This window comes from Apis dorsata, unplaced genomic scaffold (genome assembly GCF_000469605.1).
Source record: "Apis dorsata unplaced genomic scaffold, Apis dorsata 1.3 scaffold_437, whole genome shotgun sequence".
Taxonomy (NCBI): Eukaryota; Metazoa; Arthropoda; class Insecta; order Hymenoptera; family Apidae; genus Apis; species Apis dorsata.
This window is the reverse complement of record NW_006263687.1, coordinates 100,166-114,994: the sequence shown is the minus strand read 5'-3', so window position 1 is coordinate 114,994 and position 14,829 is coordinate 100,166. Positions and strand designations below refer to the sequence as shown.

At 28.5% G+C, this 14,829-nt stretch overlaps 1 protein-coding gene across 1 annotated transcript in view; it reads left to right on the top strand.

Annotated features, from left to right (window-relative positions):
- The first annotated feature begins 748 nt into the window (after nt 1-748).
- The window catches only part of LOC102679960 (UNC93-like protein), a 43,102-nt gene continuing 29,021 nt past the window's right edge, over nt 749-14,829 (top strand). The window contains exons 1-2 of the mRNA XM_006619774.2: nt 749-1,464; nt 12,562-13,292. Of these exons, the coding sequence (XP_006619837.1) occupies nt 12,578-13,292 (715 nt within the window). The 5' untranslated portion in view covers nt 749-1,464; nt 12,562-12,577. The remainder of the gene's footprint in view (nt 1,465-12,561; nt 13,293-14,829) is intronic.

Genomic DNA, 14,829 nt, shown 5'->3' with positions numbered 1-14,829 from the left:
AAATTTTATTATAATTATATTTATTATAATTATATTTATTATAATTATATTTATTATAATTATATATATTATAATTATATATATATAAAAATAATAAAAAATAATAAAATAAAATTTTTAATTTTCTAAAAATTTTATAAAGAGTTTATAAAGATGTAAATTATAAATATTAAATAGTTTACACAAATTAAATGTTCAACATGCTATGTATATTACGATTATCGGTTATGTTTCGATTACTTTTGTCAATTTTTTACATATACTTACATATTATTTAATTCCAGTAAATGAAATTGCTTGAATAATTCTTAATATAATTCGATCATTTATTGAGTCATTTTCAAATTTCGAATCATCATTGTTAAAAACTATATTTATAAGCTATATATAAAACATATTCACATTTTCAATATAATTCTTATACACTTCTTGCACGCTTGTCAATTTCTTCTGAATTCACGAGAATCTTATAATTCATCAAAAAAAGAAAAAGGAAAAGAAAAAAAATATTAAGAAAAAAGAATCAATATTGAATTTGTTCCAGACAAACAAACGAAAACAGCAGACAGCAAGCAAACAAAACGATTTTCATTGTACCATTACGATCAGGTTGCACACGAGCATAGTCGCGAGACACGCACGTGCGTGCATGGTTGGTTGTGCGCTTGCGTTTTGTAGTGGCTCCGCGCGCGGCGAGGCGCGGCTGGTAATACAGAAAAGCCATGGTCCGATGGAACAAAAAGAGCAGAAGGAGAAACAGGAGGAACAGAAGCGAGCTCGTCGCGAAGGTAGAACGCGCGTGTACCGCGTGCACTTAGTTTATCGTGTATCCAGAAAGAGAGAAAGACAGAAATAGAAAAAAAGAGAAAGATAAAAGAAAACAACGAGCACGACTCTCAGAGTCTCGAACTCGAGAAGTCTTCGCGAGTCCGGCGAACCGACACACCGCTCACCGATTCCAAAGTCCGTCGGTAGGCTCAGTTGTCTCCGAACCCCCGTACTGTTCGGATGTAGCTACTTTTCGAGTTTTATTTAAGTTTTTTTCCACGTTTACGAAATTTGCTTGTTTCGTCGTTGTTCGCTGTATTCTTGTCTCTGAATCCATCTTATTTTTTGAATTTATGTTCGTTTTTCACGGACTCGTGTGATCGTTGTGCGGTGGAACTCAATTTTGAAGAAAAAGGAAAAATAAAAAAGACAAACTTGATACGAACATTTTACGGAAGGAAACACAAAAGGAGAAAAGTTTTTGTTCCGTGGTTGTCAATAATTCGCTTTTACTAGAATTGTTATTTTTTTTTTATTCACTTTTCCACGGTTACATTTGATTGCGTGCAGTCAATTAGAAAAACGAGAAAAGAAGGCAGAGCGCTGGAGCGGCGAAGAAATCGAAAGAAACTTGAGGAGAAGAAAGAAAGAAAATCTCATCGTTTGAACGAACGAATAATCGAGCATCCTTAACACGTAAGCAAACATTTTTCTTTTATACATTTTCTTTATTGATTTTTGATAGATTTCGAAAAATTCCTTAATTACTATTAAATCAATTGATTTTTTTCTCAAGCAATTGAATCAATCATTTTCTCGTTGTCCATTTCTTGGTTAGTTAGGAAACGTATCACAAGGAAGTATACGCGCTCAAGCCATGCACATGTACAGTTATTTAATATTTATCACTGGCGACCTCATTTATTTTAAGTTATCGGATATCGGTATTCTGCTTGAGTTCGCGCGCGACACCAATGCAACTGTGGAAAAAGCTGATGCGAGAAATCGGATACGAACGAAAATAGTGGTCTGCCAAAGGCAGAAAGTGTAACGTGAAATTGTCATCGGTATATACTTATACGCTGTGTGACACGCTCATAAAAGTGAATTTAAAAGTCCCGGTCAATTATTATATTGATGTATATGTAAGATTGACTTCTTGTATTTCAGTAGATCCGTGATCTATATTTATCTATTATAACTTATATAATTAAAATTATTCCATCTTTATTATATTGGATCATTGAATTCAAACGAACGGTAATTCAAAACAAATAGACATTCTGCTAAAGAAATGAAGTTTTCATTTAAACTTTACAATTAATTATTTTGTGATCTGATAGTGATTTAAACATCATGTCGAACGATGTGAATATTCGAGAAATAGCAATACGAAGATAAACAATCATATAAAGAGCATTTCTCAAGTGAAATGAATTTGAAATTCTATTTCATGTCGCGTTTTCGACGATATTTGGAAATACAATAGCGACATCTTGCTTCAGATCGTATATGCACAAATTAGGTTAGATGATATTGTAAATGATTTAGAAGATTGTGAATTTGTTATTAATTTGTGTATAATAAATAATAAAGTTTGATAATAATTGTGAAATAAATCATATAGAAGTGACAAAATTTGGATATTTATGCTTTTTAAATTAATTCGTTGATTTATTTTTTTACGATTCATTCAAGCCAAACTATGCAACAAATTAAAGATAAATGGAAATAAGAAAAATCAAAGAAATAGAAATGAAATTAATGAAAATAATTAAACTTTAAATACTTCTATGCAAAATAATGAAGGTAAATAAAAAAATTTTTTACAAATTTAAATCAGTATAATTTTATGTTATATAGAGCATAGAATAGAAAATGTAATGTAATATAAATATTATAAGTTATAGATAAATTTAAAGATAATAATTAAGCAAATAATTTCAGCAATGATAAAAATTTTATTAATGAAGATAAATAAAAATGAAATTAATGTAAGATTCTAAATAAATCTATATTATTCAGAATATTATAAACAAAAATCATAAAAAAATATATTATACATAGCATTATACAGCAAAGAAAAAAATCTTTAATAAAATATCTAATAAATATCAATAAAATATCTTAAAATATCTAGTTAATTAATATCTAGTTAAATTATGTATAACATTAAAAAAAATAATTATTTTATTTTTTAAAATATATATATATTTAATGTAACATAATATAACATAATATAAATATAAATTAATTTATGAAAGAAAAAATAAATATTATAAAAAAAAGGATTGAATAGCATATGGAAATAACAATGATTTATAATAATAAATAAAATGAGTTTGCATCAAATGTATACTGTAAAAAATTAAAATAAAACATGATAGAATCTATATGTAAATATAATAAATAAATTTTTAATTGAAAGTTAATTAAAAAGTAATTGAAGAAGTAATCAAGAAAATGTATAGAAGATAAAGAGAAAATAGAAGAAGATATAAATTGTTATAAAACATGATCATTGTTATAAAATATTGATATTTTGTACGCGATTTCGTATATATATACGGCAATTTTGGTACATATCATCTCTTTGAAACATAATTTCATCTAGATGTTATGTTTATTTTATTAAGAAAGAATTTCGTGATTACATAAATTATAAACAGAATAATATAAATATATAGCACATTCATATAAGTTTTTATATAAATATTTTTTAAAATTTTTCAACTGGTATAAAAATACAAATACAAGCATATTCCATGCAACATCTTTATGAAATTATTGCTCTAATTTATGGAATTATCGTGATTTTATTCTTTATATATGTAATGTTGAACTAAATGAGCTATGACAAATCATTATATCGAGAAAAAAAACATTTACCTGCTATGACTCCTAATATAATGTCTAATTGTTTCGAACAGTGACACAGAACAAAAGAATGCAAATGAACAGTGTTTCGAGTTATGTTTCTGTTAGGTACAGCTGCGTTGAATTATCTTTGAAATTATGATTTTATTCAGAATATCGAGATTCCAACGAATCAAAAGTCAGCTAATGTTTTGTCTTTGTCTTTAATTGATTAAATTAAGACGAAAAGAATACAGGGTAAACAATAAAAAGGTATAATTTAAATACCATTCAATTTAATGATAATTGATCGATATTATGTTTTTGCTTCTATCTAATTATAGTTTATGATTCGTAATTTTTATTGATTACAATTTGATTTGAATTTAATTTTGAATTTTGAATTTTTATATTAGCACATTCATAAATATATAATTTATAAAAATAAAAAATAAATTATAAATATGCTATATTATAAATATATTATATATATTTGATTTAAATTAATTATACTTATTTATATTATCTTATATTTATATCTTTTGTTATTATATTATTTTATATTGTCATTTTTGATGACATTTAATAAACATGTTTTAGTGTTTTGTCCAAATTTCTAATTTGAAATGAATATACTTAACTATCATAGAAAACATTAAATGCATTTCCTCATATCATTGAATCTTTTTTTTAATCGATGCATTGCCTTTTTTTACTTCCTATGTCCGTATAAAGTCTGACCAACTTTGGTTAATCAGTATTTACGTCAATATCTTAACCTCGTGTCTCATTGTTCAAACGAAAACCTTTGTAAAAGTAGTTACAGAATAAGCATACGATCAGTAAAAGTAAAACGCATTGTGACTTGTTTAAATAGATTTACGAGCCAGGCAAAAAATCGTCTTTTATATATTCAACTTGTTCAAAATTTACTGAAAGTTCGTTACAAAGTTAACTAATCTTAATTTTTTTTTAATTCTTTAATATTAAGAAGTTAAGTATAAATGTATTACATTGATGATTAGAGTTAAAATGTTATGAAAATAATATATAGATTTAATTTTTCCATTTGAATAAAAATCAATATTAATTTTGAAAAACATTTGTATGTTCTAATAATCGCAAAAATAAAAGAACTTAATTTTAGTCTAAGTTGAACAAATTTTAATTAATTAAAATTAATTAATTTTTGGACTGATAAAAATCAGGTGATTGATCCTTATGATCATTTGTAATCCAAATTAGATTACATTCTTTAAAAATTATTTTTTTAGCAAAATTATGTATTAATTAAGGAATTATATTTATTAATTATACTATTAATTATATATAGGAATACTATTAAGGAATACTTGAAAAAGAAAAAAATTTTAAAAAGTAATTATTTTTTAATGATCTAGGATGAATAAATCAAGATCAATAAAGATATTAATGAAAACTTTTCTTGAAGTTTTCAGAATATTTTTATATATAAACATTAATAGTATTTACGCATTTTATCGAAATTTTAACAAGACTAATTTCCATTGTTATATTATGAGATTGTAACTAGTTTTGAATTCTCGTATGTAGTATGAAGACTGCATAGTAGATGCTTACGCCTTGGAGTATTTTGTTGTGAAACGATTGAAGCATTTACGAGTCGATAGTTCTACGAGGACTTTCTAATCTGCCGTATATACGTACAGGGTGTCTCGCAAGGTGTGCCGTGAATGCTGCGAGTGACAGATTCCTAAGTCGAAAATACGTCGACCAGCATCGTTTTTTCGCTATGATTCCTGAGTTTTCAGTTGCACTAAAGTATGTGACAATATTCAAAATATATTTAATTTCATTACGAACACTGCAGGTGAGAGAATTTAATTAAATATGAAAATTATTATTTTTTCTATTAATAATAATATTTTATTTTTTGCTTAACTTAAAATAGATAAAAAAAATATATATTTTAATTTGCTAAACAGTAATGATTTATTTTTAAGTTGACAATTAGTATATTTTATTTTATCGTATCGATTGTGAATTATTATCGAATAGATAATTTACTTTTTAGTTCGCGAATCTTCGAAAACATCGTATATAAATTTGTTACTTGAAGATTCTTGAATTTACTGGAACTTGACGAACCTGTTTCTCATGTCGCGACTTTTGTCGCAAATTTCTTGATTCGAAAGTACGATAACTTGTATGAATCTTTCGCAACTGCTATTGATTATGTGAATATTGTAGATATTCTAATCAAATGTATGAGAAATTGTTTGAATTTTTATAATAATTTGAAATTATATTAATTGTAATCCATTATTCAAATTATAAACGAATTTTTTTTCGGTTTGATTTATATATATATTAATCTTTCGATCTTCATCATATTGAAAGTATAAATATACATACAATTATTTCAATAAAGGCATTCAATGCGAAACGAAGTTGCATATGGTTTCAGGAATGCAGTACACGTGGAATGCCATTCAGATAAATTGTATTTTTTATTATAGGAGGGTTGGATTCTTTAAATTTTTTAATATGTTGAACGATTCGAAAATTCATCTATGAATGACTATGATGATGTACGTTTCAAATTAATAATTGAAATTGTTTCGCTTAATATTTGATAAATGGATATAAATAGATATAAATTTGTATATATATTTAGTCGAAATCATTTAAATAAAAATTTCTTAAATCGTGTAACGTCAAATTGTACGATCATGAAATTTAATTCTAAAGAATTTCAATATTTTCACAATTAAGAAAGATGACTTTAAAATATAATAATATAAAATTAATTTTGCTACAAACTTCAAATTTTCATGTTTCCAATAATCAAACATATTCTATCATTTCAACTTCAGCATAAAATTGAAATGAAAAATTACATTTTTTGATATTATAATATTAATCATGTTTAAAAATTTATTAAATAATAAATAATAAAATAATAAAAATCACGAATCAATTGAAAATAATTAATAGCTTATTATTATTTTCAATATTCTATTTCTTGCTAATCTATAAATGACGATTCATACATGTAATTCAACATTTCTGATATTTCCAGTTTTACAACACTTAAACGAGATAATGCAATATGCGTTTTTTCCACTAACTTTTCACGATTACCTATACGCTAACTTTATCGTCGGCCATTAGTGCATTCTTATCCTAGGAAAGGTTTCGAACGTGAATATTACATTGTTTAAACGCAACAATAACAATGCAGAGACGAGGATTCTTGCATCATTTGGGTCAGCTTTATCCGTATTTACAATGGCGCATACGGGTGATCACGTACCGTTGAAAAACAAAAGCGAGGATTTTCAAAAACAGTATTTCTTCGGAGAAAAAAATTATTTCCTATGGAAATAATGTTAATATGATTTGTATATGACATACTATATGTTAAACATATAATAAATGAATAATAAGGATTCATTGATTGATAATTATTAAATTTATATTGGATAATTTTAAATTGCATAGATCAATAACTTGTTTATGATTTGTATATCACTATTAAAAAAAAAGAGTGTGAAGAAAGTTACAAAAAAGAGACAAACAGAAAAATTTACCATGTTTAAGAATCAAGGTGAACTTCTCGTTGAAGAACTCGAGTGTCATATTTTTTGTTTTTTTTCTATGAGAATTGAAAAAAAAATTACAAGAAAAATTATTGTAGCCTTGCAAACTTTGGACAAGGTGATTTAAAGTACCAAGTATCAGGATACTATACATCTTCGATAGATGCAATCAACAAGTTTTCTAATATATAATATTTTTTTTCTATTATTATGCTTTCTTATATTTTTTTATGAATTTAATGTATTGCATTTTCTTTCAGCATTTCTTTTGCATTAATCATGTTATTATTAGAACTTTTTATCTACTCACTTTATCATTTTTCTATTTTTTTTAATTAACTGAAATGCATTATAAATAAATATTGGAACTTATTGCGAAAAAATAAATTTCAAAAGGTTACAAATTGTTTGTTTTCACAATCTTAGTGAAAAGATGTACAACTGCATTTGGAAAAATTAATTTGACTCTAAGGTAAAAATATAATTTTATATATTTACTTACATATTTCCATTATCTATTACAGTATATTTATAGTATATTTAAATATAGATTTTAAACATTATAGATCGATAATTTTATTGATAAGATCTCAATAAAAAACTAGGTTATACATTATCAAAAAACTAGGTTAAACATTATATAATATTGTATATAATATTATATAATATCGAATTATATAATATCGTATTATATAATATACATATATAATATTATATAATATCGAAAATTACATAATAAAAAAATAGTTCTTAAAATATTGAAAATTATCGAAAAAAGAAACTAAGTTGTACTCGGTATAGATATCGAAATAATGTTTAAAATGTCGAAAATTATTAAAACCTCAAATGGTTAAAAGTCTTACAATTAAAATATTTTTTATTTATAGTGAAATCTTCCTAGTATTTGATATAAATGATAAATTTTAATCTCATATATTTTTTTTATTATTAGTTATTATATATTAATGATTTCTTAATTATATTGATATAATTTTTATGGATTTAATATATAAGAAAGATATATATTATATTATTCCAAAATGTTTTATTGAAAATAAGATAATTATCATATAAAGTTTATGCGATTTTTCTCAATGATTTATGAATTTTCTTTTCTAATAAAAACGATAAAAATATTGACATCACGATCGATCAAGATGTTTGCATTAAAGAGTTCATATTTTAATGCGTCTGACATCATCTAAAATGATGATGAGATCAATAAAATGTTTGATTTTTATTGAAGAAAAAAAGGAAAGAAAAATTCAAGAAGAATAAGGAAAGAATAAAAAGCAAGTATCATGGTAAGCGGAGAAAAGGCGGGAAATTTTGAATAGCGTCCAAAGCCATTTATCGAACCTTGACCTCGTCGTTTGCACTCCAATTAATTTCAAGGCAAGGCACGCGCACCCCTTTCCACCTTCTAAACTATGTTTATATGCTAAAAGTTGATAATAGTTTGTTACGTCGTATACATGCGTAATGCAATCGAAGCTTGCAGGAGATCGTTTTATGGATGTCATTAGCATAAGCTGGTTTCCTAGCTGGTCAATGATAAAAAATCAAGATACGGAAATTGGCTTCTTTTACCATAGCTTCTGAGAATGCTTTTAAATGCAATTTTTATACACCTTCCAAGAATAAAAAGAGAAGCTTGCCTGTCGAGGTATTAAAACCCGATATACAAGCTAACGATTAACACCGTGGACAACTTCTGTTTTTTTAACGAGCCGGATTCGTTGAAAAGAGTGCCAATTAATTACATGTTTCATATATAGAAACCGTCGTCAAATATTTCCTCCATATTTGCTTCCCTTCTCTCTTTTCTGTAATCGACGATTGAAAATGAAAAAAATTTTAAAAATCCAATGATATAAGTATTCTTTTACATATTCGTTTTTACTATATACATATATTACGAACATACTATTATACTATAGTGTAATATATATAATCTTGTTTTTTTTTTGCGCTATTGACGAAGTATGGGATAAAAAATATCGAAACATATGTTCGATATTAACATGTTATGAAATTCATAACGGTCGGATAGTGAATGGATGACTGGAAGCATCGATAGATTCGTTCTCTCGATGTACAGCGTCCATTTGTTTGCAAGAGAAGAGGAGAAATGGTACAACAAGATCCGCGGTTAAAGCAGAGTTGAAGGTCGTTGGGAACTGGTTAGGGTGGGTATTCTGTTCTCGTGGTACTACACTTTGGTGGCCGAATCGTGTTCAAGTAAGTCAGGGTCATGCAAACCGTGTTTCTGTGCTATCGATATAAAAGTGAGAATTCAGTTACGCATATTTACCACACGTACGACGATACTTAATTACGCATACCGAAGATAGACTGATTTTTCGATGCGTATAACCATATTCCTTGTGTAAACATGGCGGCGCGCCACTGCGTTTGAAAAGAACTATAGAATTTTCGCTTCGATATTTCACGTTTGTTTTTACTGGCATTTTTTGCGTTTTGTTAAAAAAATAAAAATTGTTAACGTTTAATCAAAATCTAATACGATTCTAATTGTTGAAATCCAAATCATCTGATAATATTCTAATGAAAATCAATAAATTTTATTCTTTTTAAATTTTTTATAATTTTTATAATTTTTACAATTTGAATTTACATTTAATTATCGCTTTTATAATTTAATTATTACATTGTATAATAAGAATTTTTTATAGTTTTTATAGTTTATCAGCAATATTATCAGGAATAATCTATCAAAATTATATTTTCAATTATTTTTATTATTTTCAATTAATTACAATTTTAATTTGATATTCCAGTGCAGTATTTTCGATTAAAATTTCAAAAAAATTGAAACATTGTAAAATTTTATACGATATATTTTACAAAAAAAAAATTTTTTTCGAAGAAAATCTTCGGCACTTGTTCCAAAAAATGTCAGATTTTTCATTGTATCTATTGTACGAAAGCCACGCGTTTCAACGGAAAACAATTCTCACATGTTTTCTCTTCGGAACATGTTTTCTCGAAGGACGAAACGAAGAATTCTCGTATCGCTTGCTTGCTTGGTACGGCGGTATTCTTGTTATGCAACAGAAAGATTAGTTATGTCTTTTCGTCTTGCTTTTCCGCAGCTTTGTCTTTCGCTAGAAGAAAGAAAAAAAAAAGAAAAGAAAAAGAAAAGAACGCCCTGCATGGAAAGGAACGTGAATCTCGCGTTTTATCCATGTTTTACCCGTTAGTACGAGGAAACGCGACCTTTCGAAATGGCGGGAAAGGTTTTTATTTTAAACTTGACAGGTTTTTCGTTGTATATTCGTGCGCATGTTAGCCTTCCGCGAACTGCTTCGATCTTGATTAACGATCATAATAAAACCAAGGTTTACTTATTCTTCTTCTATGATCTTCTCTCGCATAATTATCACGATTTGATCGTTTTAAGATAGATCGTATGCAAATTATTATGTATACTGTTTTTGCGATTGTTGAGTAAATTGGATCTATTGAATAAAAATTTAAAATACATATAAATACATACTATAATATTTTCAAAAAAAAAAATGTAAAATTTTTATGTAAAAAAATATTCTTTCACTGACAATTATTTTTATTACATTCATATTTTATTATTTTATTATTTATTATCATTTTAATTAATGATTTATCAATTTATTTATTTTTATTATTCATAATCACATTTGTCATTGTAAATTGATAAAACTAAAAACTTATTTATTTTTTAATTAATCTCACTCTCAATTTTAATTGATACATATAGCGCAATTCCACTCTTTTTCTAATTTAAATTCATCGTGAAGATTCTTTAAAGCGTGTATTCATATGCTTAACGATTATCGTGCTCAGAAAGTCATCAGAATTCCATCTCATAATTTAAAATAGTCGTTCGTTCGATCATGGAATATTTTATAGATACGAAATGACAAGAAAAGTATATAAGATCTTCAAATCTTAAATAAATAAAATAATATAAATAATAATATCTCAAAAAATATTTAATTTAAAGAGTATCATTGTGGTTTTTACATAATTATGCTCAATATACAATGAAATTTAACAATGAATAATTTTCAAGAAATATTAAATATCTGTCCTTAATATAAATAGTATAATGAATTCTACAATCTGAATTTTTTAAATTTTGATCAAATGTAAGAAGGATAGTGATACAAGTCAACGTTTTGAGAAGTGCAATTTAAATACATACACTATTAATCAAATTTCTATTATCTATACATTATTATGTACGCTTATATATTTCACGTAGCGAACAAACTATGGTGAAATCCAACAATCTTTCAAAAATTTCAATCGAATTGAACCAATCGAATCGATCAAATTTGACCAGGGAGATCTCTTCATATGAGCAAAAATTACCCTTTAACTTCTTCAGATTTCGATATGATATTCTCTTTGGCGTAAACAAATGTGTTTGGGAGGGGGCGGAAGAAAGTCAAGTACTCGCACATAGTTTGAGAAACGCTGCCAATGAAATCAAGATTCGGGAGAAGGGGGGGGATCAGAGCGCGCAGAAAGAGTTAGCGAACGAGGTGAAGGTATTGCGAGCGCCGCTTAATTGCGATGCACGCCGTACGACACGTGTCACGGCATTGTGCGGCCGGTCACGCATTCCCATCGATTACATCGACGACAAACGAATTTACAAGCGCAACTGGAACGTGATTCGCGAACGCTTCAATAAGGCCTTTCCAAATGAAAAAAAAAAGAAAAAAGAAAGAAAGAGAGGAATAAAAAGTAAAAAGAAAGGAAAAAAAAAAAAAGAAAACCATTCCCTTTAAACTGCACGATTCGTGACGAGGTCTTCGCACGCCTCTTCATACCAATGAACGATCCGTTATAAATCGCTTTTACAGAAAATACGCGCTGTTGCACGCGCGCGCCACCGTCCATAACTATCAGCCTATAATATACGAGACGTTCTTTCTGCACCTCGAAACGAAAATATCTCGTCTTCCTTGGCTGAGGCCAGGTTTTTAACTATAAAACCACACGGTTGGAATATCTTCCCTGATAAATCGTGGGATCTTAATTCTCGAGAGATTAATCAGATTGTTAGTGTTGCGTGCAAAAGGGAAAGGAATTTTTTTCAGGGAGGAAAGGGCAATTTGTTTTCGAGAGCTGTTCTCACGCTATAGTTACGTATTTAAAATTTCTTTAATACACCTCCTTTTATGATTATTAACAAATCTTCAAATAAGATTGATGATATATATCTTTATATCATTGCATACAATCAATTGCTTAACATTTATTTTTTTACTTTTACTATGAAATCCTGTTATCAAATTAGATATATACCACAATATATTAATTCGTTTAATTAACAATGTTTCAGGTAGCAAACACGTAGAATGGTAGCCTCACAACACGACGGTACCAGAAGTGTCGGTGGCGGTGGTGGCGGAGACGGTGGAGGCGGCGGTGGAGATGAGACCGTGTACACGGTGACCGTAAGTGGTGTCGGTTACAGGAACGAGGGTTACAAGGACGACGGTACCGACGGTATACCTCCTGAGCCGCAGAAACCACCGCAATTATCGTCGACGGACGATGACACACAATCAAGAAAGTTCAAACTCTCCCGCGGCGAGAAATGGCGTATATTGAAGAACATTAGCACCGTATCCGTGGCGTTTATGGTGCAGTTCACCGCGTTTCAAGGCACGGCTAATCTACAGTCGTCGATTAACGCCAGTGACGGTTTAGGCACCGTGTCCCTTTCAGCGATTTACGCTGCATTGGTGCTATCATGCATCTTCGTTCCCACCTTCGTTATCAAAAGGCTCACGGTTAAATGGACATTGTGTATTTCGATGCTGTGTTACGCGCCGTACATCGGGTCCCAGTTCTATCCGAAATTTTACACCCTGGTACCGGCTGGCGTGCTCCTTGGCTTGGGTGCCGCGCCCATGTGGGCAGCTCAGGCCACCTATCTCACACAGGTTGGTGGTGTGTACGCGAAACTCACCGATCAGCCGGTAGACGCCATCGTGGTCAGGTTCTTCGGGTTCTTCTTCCTTGCCTGGCAGACCGCTGAACTCTGGGGGAATCTCATTTCTTCGCTGGGTAAGTCGAAGTCTCGTTTATCTTTTTTCCTTCCTTCTTGAGTTAAATCCAAGTTATTTTATTTTTAGATTTTTTTTTTTATTTTTTCATGTGTTTAAACTTGCTTGGAAGTATGTGTATACAGATAAAAATTTTCTTATTTAACTTGGATTAAGTTTCCGTAGAAAGACGTACGCAATTTTTTTTTTTTTTTTTTTTTTTTTTTTTTAATTTTGTTTAATTTTTAAGAAAAAAAAAAAAAAAAAAATTGGGAACGTCTTTTTACGGAAATTTAATCAAAGTAAAAAAAAAAATTTTTTTTTTTACTTTGATTAAATTTCCGTAAAAAGACGTTCCCAATTTTTTTTTTTTTTTTTTTTTTTTTTTTTAGTTAAGTTTGGTTAAGTTTATAGAGAAATACGAATGCAAAAATTTCAAAGGTAAGACAATTATCGGTGATTGAATGAACTTTTAATAAAAGATTAATGTAATAAAATCCATTGTTCTTGACGTTTTGTGCCACTAAACGAATGATATGAATGAAATTAATATGCTGCATCATGTAGTTGGAGTCAATGAATGAAACTTATCAAAGAGCGAGTTATACGAATTAAATATTTATTTATATAATAATTTATTACAATCAATGATGTACGAAGTAGCAATTTTTCAATGAAATTTAACTTGTATCTCGGTTAGTGAATTCAACAAATATATCATAGTAACTTTATTATTGTAGCTAAATTAGTTACAATTATTATGAAATTTTTATTATCAATTTAATATATGCAATAATAATAATATAATTTATGACGTAAAATAAAAGTCATAAATTTCAGAAAATTCTAAAAATAAAATAATATCCATAGTTGACAAGTATTTTAAAAAAAATTATCACTCATTAAACGATAGTAAAATTGCTAAAATATATGCATTATTATCAGAATGACAAGATAAAAAAAACAACGTAAGAAAATCCAGAAAACATTCCACACAGTAAATACCTATCCACCAATACTATAAATTGGCTCTAATTAACCGTACCGTTAGGTTAAACAGTGTCTCATATGCACGAACATTATCCGCCTCGAAGTTCCCTTGAGGCAAAAAAATGCGACCAAAAGTCCCATCCCATAAAGAAAGAAAGAAAAAAAGAAATCTTCAATTCCTCCGTTCTATATCTACCGATCCGTGTCATAAATTAATCCTCCTGAACACGTGCCCAAAAGTCCCTTTCTAAGAAGCATTTAAAATGCAAATGCCGAAGCCCATCTTTCCCGAGGATCTCAGATCGCCAAGAACGGTTCGAACGATTCTTAGAGAATCTTTCGAAGGTCGGGCTGGAATCGGTGTCAATATCATACGATCCATCATAAATTTGGTGATCAACTTCTCCCACCACTCTACCTATCCCACCAAGATCTATCGAGAATCACCGATCCCACACATCGATCGAGTGGGCTCATTTTCGAGGCGCGAAACGACACTCGTAGACAACACATAGAATTGCGATTACGCATTACACGTATAGGCGGTATATGTACGACAGTGATAATAC